Source organism: Hipposideros armiger, unplaced genomic scaffold (assembly GCF_001890085.2).
Source record: "Hipposideros armiger isolate ML-2016 unplaced genomic scaffold, ASM189008v1 scaffold_613, whole genome shotgun sequence".
Classification (NCBI taxonomy): Eukaryota; Metazoa; Chordata; class Mammalia; order Chiroptera; family Hipposideridae; genus Hipposideros; species Hipposideros armiger.
Window position 1 is genome coordinate 875989 of NW_017731963.1, and position 19467 is coordinate 895455.

At 40.4% G+C, this 19467-nt stretch overlaps 1 protein-coding gene across 2 annotated transcripts in view; it reads right to left on the reverse strand.

Annotated features, from left to right (window-relative positions):
- The window catches only part of CTNNBL1 (catenin beta like 1), a 167093-nt gene that overhangs the window by 75178 nt on the left and 72448 nt on the right, over positions 1-19467 (reverse strand). For both annotated transcript variants that reach the window (XM_019625080.1, XM_019625081.1), the window contains exons 8-10: positions 17563-17635; positions 17266-17324; positions 15641-15789 (exon numbers count right to left, since the gene is read on the reverse strand). In XM_019625080.1, the coding sequence (XP_019480625.1) occupies positions 15641-15789; positions 17266-17324; positions 17563-17635 (281 nt within the window). The remainder of the gene's footprint in view (positions 1-15640; positions 15790-17265; positions 17325-17562; positions 17636-19467) is intronic.

Consider the following 19467-nt stretch of genomic DNA (forward strand, 5'->3'; position numbering starts at 1 on the left):
AGATAAAAAAGGGCTAGAATTAACAGACGGAGCAAGGCGATTGGTCAGGCAAGGGGAGGCAAGTCTGATAAAAAAGGTGGTGATAGCATAACCTAAAGCCCGTCATCCAATTTCCTACCTGAAAGCCAAAGAAAAGGAACTAGAAATAACACACCCTTTGGATAGTCTTTTGTAGAGTAAAGACTCTAAAACATTCCATTATTAAAGTGCTAAATGGTGCCAAAGCATGCTCTCCTGGGTCAGACAAGCCAGCCAGGGCTGGGTCCCAATGAGTGGAGGAAAGGAGAATAGATAAAAAGCTTGCCAACAGTGCCTCTTGGTGCTCTACTATCCTGGTTTACCTGTAACTGTTCCATTTTTAGCACTGAAAGTACAATATCCCAGGAAACCCCTCAGTCCTGGGCAAACTGAGATAGCTGGTTATCTCACTTGGTACCAAGGCCAAATATTAAGAATGTATTAAAATATCCCTACACTTATTCCCCTCGCTGTGGGATCAATCAAAACAATCCACAGACACTCACACATGACATTCAACCCAACTACTGAGTTTAAAAGGAAAAAAAAAGGTTACTGTTGAGCACAAGTCTTCATGAAGCAGGCACTACACAAGCTGCTCAGAAATATAAGCTCCCCATTTTGAAGCAATTGAAGGACAGGTAAATAAAAATAATTTCAAAAGCCTGAAGCAGTGGAAATGAAGTCCAAGGAGGTGAGAGTTGGAGATAATTAATTTTATCCAGGAGAAGTCAGTGAAGGTGTCAAATGGAAGGTGATATGTGAACGGAGTCTGAAAAACGAGTATTTGCCAGGCAGAGAAGAGACAGCAGTGACATAGGTGGAGGTGGTGGGTATACAGCATGTGCAAAGGCACAGGAGGTTTGTAAGAGTGTGCCACCTGAGGGAACTAGAAATTGTTCTGAATGACCGGTGGTGGAAGATGACGGAGGGGAGGTGGGCAGGAACAGGCCATGGCAGGCCCCAGACGTGCTGCCAGGGGACCTGGGCTCCATGCCATCGGTATGGAGAAGCCGTGAAATGTTCAGAAAAGGAGGGTACTAGGTGAATATGTTTCAGGTACATTTCAGAAGGCTTAATCTGGCAGCCGTGTGATGAAGGGACACCAAGTTTCGGGGCAGGGAAAACGGTGACAACAGCGTTAAGTGAAAAATGACAAAGGGGTCTGACGATGGCGGTGGCATGAAAAAGGCATATTTGTGAGACATGGTATCTTAAATATCAGGAGCAGGGCAAACAAGCCTCTAAATTCAGTAGAAAAGGGTTTTCTGCATCAAGATGAAATTCTAACAGGAAACTAGACCAAAAAAATATACATTTATTTTCAGTGCAGCTGGACTTCAGGAACCCATTTTATAAACTTGAATTTACAGAGGTTATGACTAGGGCAGATAATCATGTGAGCAGAAATTAGGAAACTGAGATACAATATCTTTATCGTTTATAGTCACTCAGGAAAAGGCCTCTTGAAATGAATGGCAGCCATGTAACAGGGCACCTTCAGTTACCACTCAGCATACATTTAAACCATTTCACAAATAGCACGGAATTGTTTGAAATACTAAGGGCAAAGGACTGGTTTGGCCAAGTCTCTCTCTCTCTCTCTTTTTTTTTAATCCTGCCTAAGCAAATTCAATAAACAAAAGATTTAAAAGTAAAACCCTTCTTCAGGTAGGCAGTGTAAGACATGTTTAAAGGGGGGCAGTAATTGCATATTGATCACCATTTAGGCGAGCTGCATGAGGTGAACTTTGGAATATTCATTGGGCTTAAGTTCAGGCTTTTAGCAATCAATAGCTGTTTGGCCTGACTTTCTTGGGTTGACTTTATTTGAAATATTTATTCTACTGGAGGACAAGTCGTTTATCTTAGTCTTGTCTGGGTTCATCGGTTGTCGATCATGCCAGGACCAATGTGAACGCAAGCCTCCATACGAGCGGGCGGGTGTGGGAAACGACTTGAGCGTCATCTACCGCTCCCTGTTCTGCCCAAGTGAACCATCTGAGGAGGAGGAGGAAGAGTGGGAGAGGGACGTTTCTGTTCTTGTTTTAATTAGCTTATTCTTCTTTATTATACAAAAACACGCTTGCAATGAACATGTATTCTGAGTATAATTTTTTGTTGTTGTTCATTTGTTCTTTCATCAAATATTTATGAGGTACCTAACAGGTGCCAGATATTAAGCTGAGGATGTAGAGACAGGCACAGCTCATGCTTCTGGGGAGGCTCAGTTCACAGGGGAGGCAGATACGCAGACAGTGGATAGACTGAGAACAGCCAAGTACTACAAGGAGGTGTATACAAAATAGAATGTGAATACAGGAAGGAGGGCTGCTATGTCTGAGTCGCGGGGAGCTTGAGGAGATGATGCGTGAGCCAAGCTTCACTGGATGTCTTTCCCAGACATGCAAAAAGGGAGAGGGCATTTCAAGCAAAGGCAACAGCAGCATATGCAAAGACATGAGTAATCATGAACCTTCAGGGAAGTGGTGCATGGTGCTCCTGGAAAGAACGAGCAAGAGGGGCAGCAGCAGAGCATGACGCCTGCTGATTTTGTGTATTAGAAAGATTACACTTGCCACAGGGGTTGGACAGTATTGGGGTGGGGTGGGGAAGCAGAAGAAATGGGGAAAATGTATTAGAGGCAGAGAGACTGGTAGGGAAAAAAAAGCAAAGTAATAGTAGGCTAGACGTGAAAAGGGTTGAGTTGAGGTTGAGTTCAGTGCCTGTGAGACATGGCACTCATGTCCAACTTGGACTTATGGGGCTGGAGTCCAGGAATAAGATTAAACATAGGGGGAAATTTGGGAAAATCATTAAATCTATGGGTAGTAATTGAATCAATGTTATGAAGTATGAATAAAACTACCCTGAGTGCAAAAAATATATAAAAAAGGGGTGGAGCCCCAGAGAAAAGTTATTTAAAAGACAAAGTGAAAGGGTGAAGTCTACTCCCACCCTGGCCTAAAAACCAAGGAATGACGATCCTTTTGGAGTTCATAAGTGTGATGATTGGGTGCTCACGCTTGTGTGTGAGCTGTGCCTCCCACAAACCTTGTTAAGACATCGGCATATTACCTATCTGACGTGAAAAAAAATAAAATACCAAGAAATGAAAAAAAAGGGGGCGGGGCATTCTTTAAAAGACACTGAACCATCAGCTAATCCTGGTAATCCTGGCAAGAAACTTGGATAATGCCATATGAGGGCATTTCTGTTTGCTTTGCAATGTACATGATACAGTTCACTCCCTTTTAGCTCCCCAAAAAAACGATCACTTTCTAGGATCCAGGATTTAGACAGTGAAATCAATATGACTAAGTTCATAGCTGCTCGCAGACTACACTGCAAAGCACACTGGTGCTCTGGGAGATGCCGAGGGATAGTCCACCACTAAAATGGAATAATGGTGGTCTTCTACGTCGCTAGGCATAATTTTTCAATTTTAAATTTCTGTTCTCATCCATTTTTCATAAACTACTGGTCCCAATCACTGCTTGACTGTCTATGCCAGAAAACAAAACAAATATGTGTAAAAAACAGAGGTTAAAATTTTTGTTTCTAGCACTGGGGCAGGCGAGATATGCACAGAAACCATTCACGGCATGGCTGAGCTGACAGTCAAGTAAGATACACGATCAGTGAGCAAAAAGCCAGAACTGCAGAGAGGATGGGTTGGCAAACTTTATGTTAAGGGCCAGACAGAAAATATTTTAGGTTTCATGAGCCACCTATGGTCTCTGTGGCATCTTTTTCCTTGTGTGTGTGAGTTTATGTATATACACACACTTTTAAGATATAAAAACCATTCTTAGCTAACTGGCCATAGAAAAACAGGCCTCACCGGTTCGAGTCCTGGCCCAAGCTGAGCTGCCGCTGAGCTACCAACAGGTGGCAGGATGGCTCAGCTAAAAAAACAAACAAACAAAAAAAACCAGGCCTCAGCCAGAATTGGCCCATGGCTTTAGTTGCCAATCCCTTAATAAAGATGATCAACAAAGTTCAAATGTGGCTCTTTAAAAAGACCAATAAAATTGACAAATCTCTAGCAAAAATGATCAAGAAAAAAGGAAAAAGCACAAATAAACAATAACAGAAATAAACAGAAGGGGAGAAAACTACAGATACAGCAGACATTGAGAACAGAACAGAAGAAATAATTTTACACCAAAAATTTGCAAAACAGGTAAGATGGACAAATTCCTAGGAAAACATAAATTTCCCCTAACTGACTCAAGAAACATAAAAAAGAAAATCTATAACCTTCAGAAAACTGAATCAGTACTTAAAAATCTTCTCTCAAAGACAATTCAAGGTCCAGAAGGCAACTAGAACTATCAAGTTCTACCAAACATTCAAGAAGGAAATAATTCCAATTTTACCTAAACTACAGAAAACAGAAAATTAAGGAACATTATTCAAGTCATTTAATAAAGCTAAAAGAAACAAACAAAAAACCTCTGATACCAAAACCTTTCCAAGTGAGTAAAATTACATATGCCAATCTCATTCATAAATGTAAATATAAAATTTCTAAATACAGAAGCCTAGAAAACATAAAAAAATAAAATAAAATAAAAGGATGGGCTTATCCCAGGAATGCAATGTTAGTTCAATATCAAAAAAAATCTATTAATGCAATTTTCACTATATGAACACTAAAAAAAGCATCTCGATAAATGCTTATCCCAGGAATGCAAGGTTAGTTCAATACCAAAAAAATCCATTAATGCAATTTTCACTATATTAACACTAAAAAAACCATCTCAATAAATGCAGAAGTATTTGATAGCACTGATTGATCAAGTAAGTGAATCTGTGACATCAGAAAGTGAAAAAATTTCCTTACTCTGATAAATACTCTCTCCAAGAAACTCAAAGCAAATATATTCAATGATAAAATGCATTCCTTTTAACACTAGAGGAAGACAAGTTTGCCCTTTATCACTATTCCTATTCAGTACTGCACTAGAGGTCGTAGCTAGTAAAATTTAAACACACACACACACACACACACACACACACACACACACACAGGCAAATTGTTAAAATGTGACAGAAAATAATCTTGTTCCAAACTATTAACTGCTACTCTCTAAACGAGTCATATACCAAGTGGTTTGCTACTAAAAGTTTAACAATTAGCTCTCTAGGAAAAAAAATGCTGATTTGTTGTGTTTGTCCATTTACATGGTGTAAATACTTCTGCCATAGCCGATTTCAAGTTACCAATGTGATGACACAAAACTCGGTGTTGGACAGAGTTGTGTACAATCAGTTCTCATAAGCCTGTATGTGCCAGCTCAAACACGTCACTGCTTATACATTCCTCCTCCCACCAGACATCAGGACTCATCATGAGACTTTTTATGGCCAATAAAATGTGAGTGTAAGTAACATGTGTGTCTTTAGAGAAGTTTAAGATTTATCGCATCATTCAATCTTTTCTCTCTGCCATGAGAGTCATATCCTATTAAACACTGTTCCTTCAGCCTGAATCCCAAAATAAAGATGTGGAGCAGAACTTCAGATGGCCAGCAAGGGATGTACCAAGAGTGAAAAATAAACATTTGTCATTGAGAGTCCGTGAGATTTGGGGTTGTTACAGTACCAAAACCTGATGATACATTACAAAGCAAAGTTGCTTAATAAAAGAACAATACACAAATGTTAATTGCATTATATCCACCAACAAGTAGTAAGAAAATGTAGTTTAGAAAGTATTTTATAAAGTATATAATATATATACTGCTGGACTTCCACTTTGGGTCAGGATGGAGTAACAGGGATTGGATTTACATCCTCTCCCATGCCTGAAACAAACAAAAGGACAAAATACAAAGCAATGGTTTTCAAACACCTGCCATCAGGTAGCACAAGGCAGTGATCCTGGAGAGACAGAAACACATGCAATGAGCCCAAGCGGCTGCCTGGAGAGTTTCTAGGCCTCAGAGCAGGAAGGAGACACATTGTGGGGTCTGCAGAGACCAACGTGGCTGGAGTTCACAGGGCAGAGTCCCAGAACCAAGAGCTGCAGAGATCTGCAGAGGGTCCCCTTTGAGTCTTCAGTGAAGTACTGATTAGAACATGCATGAGAGGAAATTAACCAAAGCTGCAGAAAGGAGCCACCTGAAAGAAGGAGGAGGAAACAATCCCTACAGCCCATCACTAAGGGCCAGAAATAGTTTGTGTTCCCACCAGTTGGCGGTGGAAAAAGCTTGTGAATTCAGTTTATCAGGTAGAGTACTCAGAATGGTATTGGTTTGTAATGATGCCCAATCAGTCACAGACTCAATGCAAGGCTGGTCCCACCTAACAGAGCTTAGAAGTAAGCCTCACAAGGAACAAAACGATTTCAAAATAATTTAACTACATCCTAGAACAAAGTTCAAGAATATTTATAAGGATACCACCCCACTGCAACTGCCCCCGCCCCCGCAAAAAAAAAAATCCAGCATCCAAAAAGGTAAAATTCACAGTATCTCAATTTCAGTAAAAAATTAACAAGCATTCAAAGAGGAAGGACAACATTAACAATAAAGAGGAGAAAAATCATCAGTAAAAATAATACGGATGACAGAATTAGAAGAACATTAAAAACAGTTATTATAACTATATTTGATATGTTCAAGAAGGCAGAGAAAAGCTTCAGCATGTTAATTAAGAAAAAAAGAAGATATAAAAAACGACCCAAATTGAACATCTAGAGAAGAAAAATACAACATCTGATGAAAAATACACTGGATGAGAGTAACTACAGATTACACACTGCAGAAAAGTGAGTATGAATACATAACAACAGACACTATCTAAAATAAGACACGGAATGAAAAAAAATGAATAGATCACCAGGGAGCTGTGGTTGAACAATTCCAAACAGCCCAATAGACATGTAATTGGAGTTCCTGAAAGGAGGAAGGAGGCAGAAAAAATATTTGAAAACATGATTGACATTTTTTCTCATTTGATAAACACTATATATCCATAGATCCAAAAAGCTCAACGAACCCCAAACACAAGAGACATGAAGAAAACCACACTGAGGCATTTCATAAAACTATTCAAAATCAATGATAAAGAGAAAATTCTAAAAAAAAGTTTAGAAAAAAGGGGCACATTACCGACAGAACAGATACAGGAATAACCGCAGACTTCTCATTGTAAACCACACAATCTGGAAGACAGTGGAGCAACCCTCTTATTTAGAGTACTGAAAGGGAAGGAAAAAAAAAACCCTATTAACCTAGAATGCTGTACCAGGTGAAATCGTTCAAAGGTGAAGGCAAGTACTTTTGCAGACAGACACAAGCTGACAGGAGTCATCAGCTGCAAATCATCAATACGAGCGATGCTGAAGGAACTCATTTGGGAAGAAGGAAACTGATGCCAGATGGAGACCTGGATCTGCTACACAAAGGCAGGAAAAGCACGGACGACGGCCAATCTGGGTCAACAGAAAAGACTTTTTTCTGACTTTAAAAAGATCGCTTTAGGGCCAGCCAAGTGAAAGATAATTGACCACTTAGACAAAAAGAACAACACTATGTAATGGGATTTATAACATATGTAGAAGCAAAATGTATGACAAGCGTAGCACAAGGACCAGGAGGGAAAAATGGAAGTTTATTATTGTCACGTTTTTCATACTATAGATGACATGGTATAATACTACTTGAAAATAGACTGTGATAAGTTAAAGATGTATACTATAAACCTTAAAACAACCACTAACAAAGTAAAGAGAAAGAGCTAATAAGCCCCCTAAGAAACAAACATGGAATAATAAAAAATATTGTAAAACTCACCAAATTGTATACGTTAACTATGTGCAATTTAACTACACGGGAATGATGAATAGCTATGAAGTCTGCTGGAAGGGCTATGACAGGTCCTACACCATATCCTGCCCCGGTAATCTTGCTTCAGTTTAATCTGCCTTCTCAACCACAGCACTTTCCCATTTATGTAGAGGTAACACCAGCCTGGAGGGCTGTTGGAAGGGTCATTTTGTGTTTTTGAAGCAGTTTTTCAGGTGCAAACTACTATTAGCCGTCTAAGAGAGGATGGTAATATTCAGTAAGCAAGGAAACAAATAGCTTGTTGGACAAACAAGATCTGTGTGTGTGCGCAGCTTGGAGCACAAACTGTATTAGGAATCACAGCCGACTTCTAAAAGATTTGCATTATTATTCTGCATTTGTAGGAGAATCCCGGAGACTGAAGGTCAGAAGAAAAGGCCCTAGCTCTTAAAGAAACACAATAACAACAATAACAAAGTCCCTGTAAACGACCACGAGAATAAAAATGTAAGAGTTTGGACCTTCACCTGTTCATTATAAACAAAACCAATACAGAACAAGATAAAGACCAAGGGAATAAAATTTCAAGGTGAAAAAAAATCGCCCAGGCTGGCCTACCTATCTATACGGTTTGGTACAAGTTCACAGCCCAGAACTGGGACTGCTAAGACTGACTCTGCAGATGGTACACCATCGCTATTTTATTTGTTTCCTTTGTCACAGGCACTTTTCTTTAAAGAAAATTTTACTGAAAAACCTCAGAGGAAAAAAAAAAACCACACAAAACAACAACTGGTGGTTCCTGAAATGGATGTGTCTATATGTACCCTCCTCTTTCTTTCTTTCTTTCTTTCTTTTTTTTGCCTATACAGTTAATAACCAAGATGGGTTCACTGTATTTCTGCCATACAACCCCAAGTTGCATTTGTACATATCCCTTGGGATCACGGTGGACTCTTTCTAACTGGAACAGGGTTTTACAACAGAAATAATAAGCTTCGTGTCAACATTTTCAAGGAAACTGACAATGTAATTCTTCAGTCTCCCACTGGCTTTGTTGTCTCTTAAAGAACACTGAGCCATTTGATACAAGGACACGCTGTTAAAAAGTGCTTTGTGGTGGCAAGAAGCAAGTGATTTGGAGTCCAGGCTATAATTAAACCTGATATATTGGAATCGTCTATTTGTAGCAACCATCTTACCAGAGACATCTGTAACCAAGAACATGGAAATGGCAAACCAGTCTCAATCCAGGGGACAATGAGGGCATTTTTATAGCTCAATTCTCATTTTCTGCTAAATTCTAAAATGGCCATTCCCCTATAAGTATAATTTAGTTTTATTTCTGTCAATTGGACCCTCTGAATCCAATCACTCTGTTAAACTGTGCAATAAATTGTGACTTTTTTTTCCCCCCTTAAATTGGTTAACAGTGTGTTTTTTCCAAGGACCGATCAACTCCAAGTCAAGTCGTTGTCCTTCATTCTAGTTGTGGAGGGCACAGCTCAGCTCCAAGTTCAGTCGCCGTTTTCAGTCTAGTTGTGTTGGAGGGTGGCGGGGAGGGTACAGCCCACCATCCCATGTGGGAATCGAACCAGCAACCTTGTTGTTCAGAGCATGTCCTCTAACCAACTGAGCCACCCGACCGCCCCCGTGGCTTTCTTAAATTTTATTTTTCTCTCAACTATCCCTGACTACAAAAATACCACTTGGTTCATGTTCTTCCCTTCACTCTTCTGCTGCTAGCCGAAGACCATCCAAACATCCTCTCTGTACCCTAACTCTTGATTCTCAAACCAAAGGAAGAAGGCCTAGCTGCCTGACATACAAGGACTAGTATTTTCTCCATCAGACACTCTGGTTCCCTCTTGCTTTCAGTATATAGAGCTGCTCTGCCCAAGAGGTTCTGCACCTTCCACTCTCACTTTCACCTTTTCTCTTTATTGAAATACTATGGCCAATGAGAAATTCCTTTTTTTGGCGGGGGGGGCAGGGGTCTATACTTTAGAATGGGTCCCTGATGCTTTTTTTCACAGCATGAATTCCATTTTTAAATATCACCTTAACAATCTTTTCTTCTTTTCCAAAATGTCTTCATCTGTCCTTTGGCAGAGAGAGAGAGAAAAAAAAAATAGCTTTTCCCCCCTTATTGATTCTGTCAAGCACTGTGAAATTCAGACACTCTTAATGCAGGAATGAAAAAAGTCACCTGACAACTAAACTAACACCTGAGTGACAGGGTAAACCAGACGGGAAAGGCCTGGGCTGTTAAGGGCAGAGAGGTACCAGACCTCCAAACAGGCCCCAAACACAAAAGCTGAGAGGCTACTAATCTGCATGGACTTCTTAGAACACTGAGTACAAAGGTTATAGGAAATGAAGAGCTAAACCATAACCCTGAGATACCTAGGAGGGTGATGGAAGAGGGGAATTGAGAGGGTTCAAGGGTTCCAAAGGAGATAAACTGAAGTGTGGACACTGTGTTGGCTTCTGCTCTGAAGCCCAGTGGTTGCCTGGGGCTAGGGGTGGGCTGGTAGGAACTAACTACAAAAGAGGTCAAGGGAATTTTGGGGGGTGATAAGAACTATCTATCTATATATGCATTATTCAGTATGGTAGCCACTAGCCACATGTAGTATTGAGCACCTGAAATTTTGCCTAATGAAACTGAGGAGCTGAAGTTTAAATTTAATTTAAATAAATTTAAGTTTAAATTTAAAAAACTGATACTTGATTCAGTTACTGGAAAGCATTTAGGTACATTCACAGAAACTTGGGTATGGAAATCTACTTTTTCCACTGTAAATTTTATGAAATCTAAATATAAATCAAGAACTTTAATAAAAATTTAGCATTTGAATTGAAATGTAAATGTAAAATACACACTGGAATTCAAAGACTTAGTTAAAAAAAGAAAGTAAAATGGCTCAATGAGAGTACTTTTTATTGATTACATGTTAAAATGATGAATTTTAATAGAGTGGGTTAAAAAGAATACATTATTAAAATTAATTTTGTTTAACCTTTTACCATGGCTACTGCAAAATATAAAACTACACATCTCACTCACATTACATTTCTACTGGACAATGCTCTTCTATAACTTCATTATGGTGAAAACTAAAGTGATACATCTGTCAAAGTTAAAACTGCATACTTCAAATGGGTGCATTTTACTGTATATAAATCATGCCTCAGTAAAGTTGATAAAAATATGAAATTGGGTAATATACATTGTGAACGAAAAAGGGGGCCATGTACTAAACCTGACAAGTTCAGGGGAGGCCTGCATGGCAGGCCCTACAAAACTCAGACTGAAATGAGCCACATAGGATGGTCTGAACATAAAAATTCCTAATTAAAAGTGGGCCACGGAAGGTAGTCACATCCTTGACCTGTAGCTTCCATGACAAAGGTCAATCTTTACCTTAAGTGAGTCTGTCTAGTGTCTTTTTGCATCTACAATGTCAGAGTAATCGCTTTTTCAGGATCCCTCAGGGCACAATCCACTGTACCAGAGCAGGAGACTACAGAACCCTTCACTGTTACCTTGTTCCCCGAATACCATCTCTATGTGCTGTACAATGTTCATTATTAACTATTCTGTACCCCGCAATGTAAAAGAAGTATCTGTCTCTCCACTTTACTTTTTACCCAATCCCAGAGATTTCCCCGCTTTGCTTCTCCCACCCCCTTAATCTACCACCAGTGGGTTTCATGGAACCTCCTTAGGGCTCCTCCTTTGATTCTAATGTATACAATGAGCTGCAAAACTGCCATCCTCCAGAGCATTTGCTTAATCTGTTGAGATTTTGCTTCCCAGCAATTGTAGTCAGTTTGGCTCAAATAAACTCATTAAAGTTCTCTACAGGTTTGGACGTTTCTTACATTGACAATATGTTTGAATGTGTGTGTGTGTGTGTGTGTGTGTGTGTGTGTGTGACAATGTGTGTACATAAATGACTACCTTGTTGGTGACCTTTCCTTATCAATAATCAGAAATGAAAAATTTGCAGGGTAAAGACATGAAAAATTAACTGTTCCTCTTAATAGTTAACAAATTAAATTATATTACAGTTATTTAATGTCAGCCTCCCTCACTAGCTACTGAAGGTGGGAACCCTGTCTTATTCATCTCTGTATAAGCCTAGCACTTAACATAGTAAGTTAACATAGCGCTTTATCAATGTTTTAATAGTGGCAGAATTGTCCCAGATACTTTATATATAGCCTAAGTCCCACAAAATCCCTGCAGATTTGGCACTGTTACGCCCACTTTTCAGATTTAAAAAAAACTGAGGGTCAGAGGTCAGCAAGGTTAGAATAACTCACCAAATATCCAGAACTAGTAAGTAAAAAAGCTACGTTCCAAGCGTACATTTACAACTCCAAAGCCCCTTCTTCCACACTATACCATGCTGTCACCTCTCCAGGTGGGCATTTCCTAACAGTTTGATGAATGTCTGGATCAAGGTAGATTAGTATTTAGGGGCAATGGAACCACACAAATTTTCCAGAACTTCTAGCATTTACAGCCTCTTGGTCTTGAATGAGTCCTCTCTAGATACAGAGCAACTTAGCAGCTCTTGCAAGAGGATCAGGAAGGACAAATCTAGCAGGAAATAAAATTTAAAAAATCCCTCCCAATTAAACTTTGCATTTGGGAGTCTGAAGAAGAACAATAACATAGAACAAAGAGCATGGGAAAGAGAAAAAAGGAAATGCTGAATCTGCTAATAGAGATAATTAATGCAAAAGAATTAATCTAACAGTAACTTCAGCACTCAAAAATGAAAAGTTAGGAGATCTTCGAGAGGTACAGTTTCTAAGCTTTTTGGAGCTTCTCTTTAATTAGGCTCCCAGAATCTCAGCATTCGTGTTTGAATAATCCATATTTCTGGTTATTTATTCAGCTCCGCACTGCTGTACACTACCAAGCCATATGGTTGGCATACAGGAATACATCGCTTCATATCTGCACTCGGCCATCCAAAGACACTGGCGGTTCAGACCTTTAAGAAGCTTAGGGGAAAGTCCCTGCGAAGTGTAGTTTTAAGGTTAGATGGCCCAGGAAGCCAAATGCATTTCTTTACTTGCTATTTGCTTGACAGAAGGTGGGTCATTTCAACAAAAGGACAGGCAATTAGAAGGGCAAAGGAGATAAACAAACAAAAGACTCAAGAGAGTAAAGCCAGCAAAAATCAGCTGAACACTAAACGCCTTTGAATAATTTCAATGCCTCTCTCTGCACTTTAAAATAAAGACTTTAAAGCAATTCCACAAAGGAAGACTTTCAATCAGTCCTAGGGCTGGTATGCACTGGACAAAGAGGTCTACAATGTCCCCAGCCCCTACACAAGACTTTTAAAGAGAAGACATTTTAGAAACATAGACCTCGATGATCTTAAATACAAAAACAGTTTTAAGCACAAAGATGGTCACTGTAGAATTTGTTATAATAGCAAAACATTGGCAATAACCTCCATATTAACAACCGAAGAATACTAAGTAAGCTGTATTCCCTTAGAGTCCATTATGCACTTATTGAAAACTCTCATGAAGATTATGTCACAGCATGGAAAACAGCATGTTAAATTTGAAAAGAAACAGTAGAGAAAATTACATGCGTGGCAGGCCCCAAAACCTGTTAAAAGCAAGAAAAACAATTACAGAAAAAAAAGACTACAAATATACACCCAAAATTGAGTTGTGTTTGGGTGGCAGAGCTGCTTTTTTTCCTAGGGAGCAGGAATCCTGTCATTCATTTCTATATAAGCCCAGCACTCCACATAGTATCTTACCAGTTTTGCATGTCTACATTCTAAACTGTATTTAATAGCTATACATCCAACATGTATTGAATAAAAAAGTTGTCAAAGAAATAGCAGTTTACCAGAGTTTTCAGTGTATGTAAATAGAAGTTCCAAGACAACAGACTCTGGCTCAATTTCATAAAGAATAATTCAATAATGATTAGAGTCTTCCAACCATGCGAACATGCTCTAGTATCTCTCATTGAAAAAAAACTGTCCCTTGACCCTACACGGCATTCCAGTTACACCCCCAACCTTCCATTTCACTACTTACCTTCTTAGCCAGATTTCTCAAGAGTTATTGATACAGGGCCAGCCGGGTAGCGCAGTTGGTTAGAGCTCGAGCTCTGAGCAACAGGATCGTCGGTTCGATTCCCACATGGGCCAGTGAGCTGCGCTCCCTCCCCCCACAACTAAGATTGAACACGGCACCTTGAGCTGAGCTGATTTGTCACAAGCTGCCGGTGTGTGCTCTTAACAAGGTTGCCAGCTCGACTCCCATATGGGAAGGTGGGCTTGCACACTGCACCCCTCCACCCCCGCAACTATGATTGAACATGACACCTTGAGCTGAGCAGCCCTGAGCTGCCGATGGGCAGTCGGATGGCTCAGTTGGTTAGAGCATGTGTCCTTAAAAAAGTTCCGGTTCGATTCCTCCATGGGATGGTGCGCTGCGCCCCACCCCCACCCCACCTCTCAACTAGATTGAAAGCGGCAACTGAACGTGGAGCTGAGCTGCGCCCTCCACAACTAAGACTGAAGGACAACAACTTGACTTGGAACTGATGGGTCCTGGAAAAACACAATGTTCCCTTCCCCAATTCCCCAACACTGTACCCTTCCCCAATTCCCCAATAAAATCTTAAAACAAACAAACAAAAAAAGACAATCTGATAATTAAAAAAAAAAAAAGAAAGTAAAAAGAGTTACTGATACAAGCTACTTCCCATTTACTTCCAACTTTAGGATTCTGTGAAATACACTAACATGGTATCAACTTTAAATACTTTAAGAAATTAGAACATAATAAGATATACAAGGAGAATACCATAAAGAAAAGTTCTAGGGCCGGCCGAATGGCTCAGTTGGTTAAGAGCTCGCTCAAGAGTTTGAGCTCTGAGCAACAGCGGTTCGAGGCCCAGCCCGAGCTGAGCAGCCGCTAAGCTGCCAATAGGTAGCAGGATGGCTCAGCTAAACAAACAAACAAACAAACAAACAAACAAACAAACAAACAAAAGAAAAGTTCTAGAACTGTCTTGCACATTTTCATATCTCCTATGCTAGCCACATAGCACATGCACAATTCATTACCGAAAATAATGTATAACGAAAATTTGTATGCGTGAAAAATATGAATGATATTCTGCTGTCAATAACAAAAATACAGACAAACATATGGCATAGATAGGTCTGTGTGGGATATAAAAAAAATTGGGCTAAGTGTAGAAATTAACATAGGATATGTTTAAAAATTAATGACTAGAATTCCCAAAACCAACATAGTAAGAGAAGGAGGAAAAAGACATTTCCCTTGAAAAAGTCAGTTGGGTCTATTACCAACTGACACCATAACAGAGCCCAAAAAGACCCAAAAAATGCGTTTTATTCATCCACTCTCACTTTAGAAAAGACGACACATATCCCAGAATACTCTACAGTTTTATAGGAATATACAGAGGGTGCCCCAAAAAATGTATACACATTTAGGAAAAAACTATATTAATTGTAATACTTATACCAATAACAAAAGATGAATACAAGTCACATTTGACTTCTGCAATGACAAGAGGTGCTCAAAGTGGTGACCATCAGCATCCAGACACTTCTGATTCTGGTGAACTACTGCTTGAGCATAGATAACATCTCCTAAAATGTGTATACATTTTTTGGGCACCCCCGGTATATAGGAAACTCAAGGGAATAAAAGACCACAGCTACATGTTCTTGAATCCAGGCTAACAGAGAGGAGTTGGGCAAACAAGATGGAGAGCTAGGAGGTAGGACGCATACCTGAGCATGAGATTCATCAGCTGAAGACCCTCGCCCTTCAGGAAGCGCTCGCGATTGGAACTGAGCATGAGGCAGGAACAGAGTGAATCGAACAAGTTCTCCATCATCTCCTGCTCCTCAGCTGTGCTAGGATTGTGTCTTTTAAACACCTGTCAAGCAAAGACATCAGAAAGCACAGAACCATAAGAGGATTATCTTTTCATCAGCCAGCACCCAACAATTTCCAAAGCATGCCTGGCATGATAACCCCACAGTTGAAACAGGAGCTTCACCAAACAAAATTCTCCTCGGTTTTCATTTGATAGAAACTGGGCTTTCTGATTCACGGGTATTAAACAAATGGCTATCAGTTCATGCAAAAAAACAAAACACTCAACTGACCACTGGGTCCATGTGTGATTGATTCACAGTTCTAAGAAGGGAGATTTAAAAAAAAAAAAAAAAACCACTCAAATCCTTTTACTGTGAAATATAATATATAGAAAACTCCATAAAGGACACGTATAGCTAAATGAATAAGGTGATCACCCCTGAAACCACCATCCAAGTCAAGGAAGAACTTTGCCAGTTACCCTCAAAGCCCTCTCCTTGCCCAACCCAACCACGGTCCATTGCTTCCCCTTCTAAAAACCCCCAAATCCAGAAGAGCAAATCCTGGCTCAGTCTAAGGAAGAGTTTCCTAAGCATGAAGGCTACTGAACTGCCTCACACAGCAGCTGTGGCTCTAAGTCACGGGAACAGTTTAAAGCGGAACTTCTGCCTTTGCCAGGGATATATGTGGCATGTGAAGAGAAAAGCCTTTTAACAGGATGCGCGTACCCATCCAGTCTCCTCCAAAATGATCAATAATCTTGCAGGAACAGGACTAAGCACCTTCCCAGAGCGGAAAACAGATTCACATTTCAAAGCTCTATTTTTGGGGGTGGAGGCCAAGCCACTCAGGCTGCTGGCACCACGACAGGAGCTGTATGCAAACTGACACCTCAGACACTCCCAACACTCCCCAGATTTTATCCAAATGATCTATTTTCAGTCCTGTTTTTGGAACAGCACGGATGAGGTTTGTTAGAAGGAATCTGAACAGCATTTTCAGAATGCCAGCAGAACATTTCAACTGGATTTACAGTTCCTACAATGAACAAATGGCAATTTCCAGCTTCCCATTCCAGCCCCCAGTACCACATCCTCCCCTGTGACCTCCATCCCACTGCACGGGAACTTGTGCTCCTTGAGCTTATCTCAATCCTACATGAATAGACTCCATTTTAGTAGCAGATGGAAAGGAACGGCAGTGAATAGTCTTGGGAGTGGGTCAACCGAAAATAATTTGGCATTTCTGGCCCCCAAACATACACTTGAGCAGGAAACACACCCCTTTTGGGTTGACAAATATCAGAAGACCAAGACAGTCCATATCAGGTACACGGTGGGATCTGGTCATAAAGAGCAAATGACGGAGAAAAAGAGGCAAACCACATAACCTCCAGCGTCACCTCAAAGCTGCCGACATACTCCAAACGCCTTGCATCACATGGCTGTTTCCTTCGCACAGTTTCCAGCCCCACCTCCCATTTAAAGCAGGCCATGTATCTTCATGGCAGACAGGAAGCATAAGAATTACTCACGGATAACTGCTGAAGAAGCACATCGATTCCATCCAGCTCCCCAAGCAATTCCCTGTTTTCTAAGAGGGGAAAAAAATAGAGGGAGAAAAAAAAATGAAGCTAACTGTCAGATTTTACAGCCGTCTAACACTGATACATCAGCCAACAAAATCAATACAGCTTGACAGAGTACAAAAGCTGCACAGAGAGCGAGAGGGGGAGCATGGGGGTGCCAAAGGCAAGGGAGCTCGCTGTCATGATCTGAAACAAGCCTGGTTCCTATCCTAACAGAATATCAATACGGAGAGGGAGCCTCACCATCATTGTCCTGGAGCAGTATGGCCAGCACTTCACTACAATACAGCTTGTTGGCATCGAAAGGCATCTTCGCCTGTGGGGAAAGAGGAGAAATGAGAAAAACCGGTAAGGGGCCTTGCTTCTCTCCCCGGCATGAATTTTTCACCGGTACTAAGAAGTGAGTTAAAGAGAAGTGGAAGTAAGAAAGGGAAATGGCAGGTTAGGGGTTAAAAAAAAGTCTGCCTCTGCTCTCAAGAGACAAGACTCAAGTACCACCCGGTGAAACCATAAATGGCAGATGGATACAATGGCTCTCACAGTCCCAAGTATGAATGCCACCTCCTCTGTGAAGCCTTCCCAGATTCCCCATTTTGAGTCCAGAGACCAATGTTTGGCAGACAGTACATACTCAAATGTGAACTAGATGAATGATTAAAAGTTTTGCGTTTTTAAGACTAAAATCCATCATAGGGCTTTGTTCACAAGTTATCATCATAAAATGAGGCTGTAAATTAGCTGATCCATCAGAAAAGTTGAAAAGGAAGTAACGCAGTATTTAGATTAGTTGAATGTATTTGTAACAAAGTAGTTCCTTTGGATTTTTTTAATGCTTAAAATTTAATTTGAAATCATAAACCTATCTGCTTTTGTGCCATAATCTGCCTACTATTTAAAAAGGAAACCACATTAAATATGCAGAAATGCGTTAATATTTTAACACCCAAATTACTACCCACAATTCTTTCCCTGCTGCATCCTTAGCTACTTGGAGTTTCAGAGGGGACACATCTACTGCAGAGATGATCTTTCACGGCCATCCCCACTGTTGCTTTAGTAGCGAGACTCAGATCTCTCATCATTAACAATGCCCCTTGGATCAAGATGCAGAGGGGAGCAAATCTCATCGATGTGTTTGTATTTACCGTACCCTTGATCCTTAAAACGCAGGCACATAGACAATAATGGTTCAGCGGCAGCAGCCTTGCTACCTATCCAGGTTTTTGAAATGACAAATAATTTCTGTATCCAGAAAGAGCAGGGGAAGTGTTTTCTCGGAGCTAACACCTCCATTACCTTAGCACCAACTCACGGTTCTATTTGGACATTGATTTTGTACTTAAGGAGTAAGCGTGGCCCCCTAATGAAGCAACACCCAGCATCTTTTGTTTTCTGTGCACATCCTCCTTGTCAAGCCTAAGTGCACCCCACAGGGTTTCAGGAGGCTGACCAGGTATGACCCATCTTAGATTAAAAGATCTGTAAATGCAAGGTCTTACGTGTGCTGACTGCAAGGTATGCTCCCTGGGCAAGCTTGAGGCCTTGTTTCAAGAAACTCAGTACAACAGCCAGGGTTTAAATACAATCTGTGGCATGTTTCACTTCAAGTAAAACAGTTTTATAAAAGTGAAAACCCAAGGGGTGAGCATCTCCATCACCACTGAGGATTTGCTAATAAAATTACTTACTCAAATTATTTCAGTTACAAGTATTGCTATTTTAAATGATTTAAGCCACACCAACTTCTATGCAGCTTTCCAACGGCCACGGTTGTTTTGGGAACAAGATACACTTAACTGAGAGAAGCCAAAAGGCATCAGGCTATTGGAGCAATAGCCCTTTTCGGTGGTTACAATGCCTCTTGTACTTAATTTGAATTTATAAACTCCTGTCTCCAAAGTAGGGGATAGATTTTCTCTTTTTTTTCAGCAAAAATTTATTGGGCACCTGCTACATGCAAGACAGAGAATTGAACGTGACAGCAAACAGGAAAATTTGACACGAATGTTGTGCATTGTTAGAGCATTAAAAAATATTATACTGAGGGCCAGCTGGGTGGCGCAGTTGGTTAAGAGCGCGAGCTCTGAGCAACAGGGTCACCGGTTTGATTCCCACATGGGCCAGTGAGCTGTGCTGAGCTGACCTGCC